The sequence below is a fragment of the Myotis brandtii genome, unplaced genomic scaffold (genome assembly GCF_000412655.1).
Source record: "Myotis brandtii unplaced genomic scaffold, ASM41265v1 scaffold105, whole genome shotgun sequence".
Taxonomy (NCBI): Eukaryota; Metazoa; Chordata; class Mammalia; order Chiroptera; family Vespertilionidae; genus Myotis; species Myotis brandtii.
In genome coordinates, this window is record NW_005353538.1 from 1,032,560 (window position 1) to 1,033,979 (window position 1,420).

Here is a 1,420-nt window from a genome sequence, read left to right on the forward strand (position 1 = left end):
CCAAGGCCAAGGGCAGGATGAGCACCAGCAGCAGGTCGGCCGCCGCCAGGTGGAACAGGAAGGTCTCGGTGGAGCTGCGCGTGTGCCGGTGCCGCTCCAGGACCGCCAGCACCAGGATGTTGCCCGTCAGCCCCAGGAGGAAGACCAGGCCGTAGGCCACGGGCATGAACACGGCCTTGAAGGAGGTCAGGAGGGGCCCCTCGGCCGCCGAGCAGATGTGGTTTTCCACGGGGGCGGTCTCCGTGCTGTCGCTGTAGTTTCCTAGTTCCTTGGGTCGCAGGAGTGAGGAGACAGGAAGGCAGAGAACTGAGGACCCGCCTTGCTCCCTGGAGAGGGGCCCCGACTCCCCACAGATTGTCCTGATCCCCGACTGACTGCTCTTGCCTGCACTCCCTGGTGTCCCACTGACCACACCCCAACTTCCCTCGGTGTCCTTGACCACATCGCTCTGAGCGCCTTTTCCCACTTCAGTTTTCATCTGTAAAAGAGGCCGATTGGCCCGGCTGCTGTGGCTCAGTGGTTGAGCATCAACCTATGAACTAGGAGGTCAGGGTTCAATTCCCAGTCAGGGCACATGCCCAGGTTGTGGGCTTGATCCCCAGGAGGGGGCGTGCAGGAGGCAGCCGATCCATGATTCTCTCTCATCATTGATTTTTCTCTCTCTCCCTCTCCCTTCCTCTCTGAAATCAAATATATATTTTAAAAATTAATAAAAGGGACTGATGGCTCAGGGGAGTGATGGAGATGAAAGGATACACAGGTGTGGCATGCTGCACGACCTCTGACGGGCTGTGCCCCGAAAGCTACCCCCTGTCTGTGTCCCCGCGTGTGGAGGTGCGGCTCGGGGCTGGGATCCAGACTCCAGAGTGGGAATGGCTCCAGCGGGGCCAGAGCTGTCTGTTCCATTCGTAAAGCCTAGAGTCCCCCCGAAGGGACGGTGCTGCCCAGGGCTGCTGGCCCCCTCTTGATGTGCCCTCTCTTCCCGTCTGCCTTCAGCGTCCTTGAAGCTGCAGTAACAGCCTCCATTTCCATTCATCTAACAACAGGCTCAGGCAGGTGATGTTCCTAGTTTTCCAAGGCATCTTGCTCAAGATCAGTCTGTTTGAACCACTCCAGAGCCAGTGCCTCCACCACCAGGGGCAGGGCCTGGGCTTCCCTCCCGGACACTCCCATCACTAGAGCTCCCGGCTCGCTCTCTGCTCCCCTGGCAGCCTCAGAAGCAAGAGGAAGGGAGGGAGACCAGGCCCAGGGGGAGGGAGGGAGGAGCCTGTTCCCAGGGAAGGGGGTGTGCCCACTCTGTCCGTGCTCCCCTGCCCCAGCTTCCTCCTCCTCCTCCTCCTCCTCCTCCTCTTCCTCCTCCCCGGCACTCAGGTTGCTTACCCAGCTAACCGCAAAGGAAGAGGGGGGGTTGGCTGTGCCT

The 1,420-nt window shown here is 60.5% G+C and overlaps 1 protein-coding gene across 1 annotated transcript in view; it reads right to left on the minus strand.

Annotated features, from left to right (window-relative positions):
* Positions 1-533, minus strand: part of CXCR5 (chemokine (C-X-C motif) receptor 5) — a 2,744-nt gene extending 2,211 nt beyond the window's left edge. Inside the window, exon 1 of the mRNA XM_014539946.1 lies at positions 8-533. Coding sequence (XP_014395432.1) covers positions 8-478 — 471 coding nt within the window. The 5' untranslated portion in view covers positions 479-533. The remainder of the gene's footprint in view (positions 1-7) is intronic.
* Positions 534-1,420: the final 887 nt, after the last annotated feature.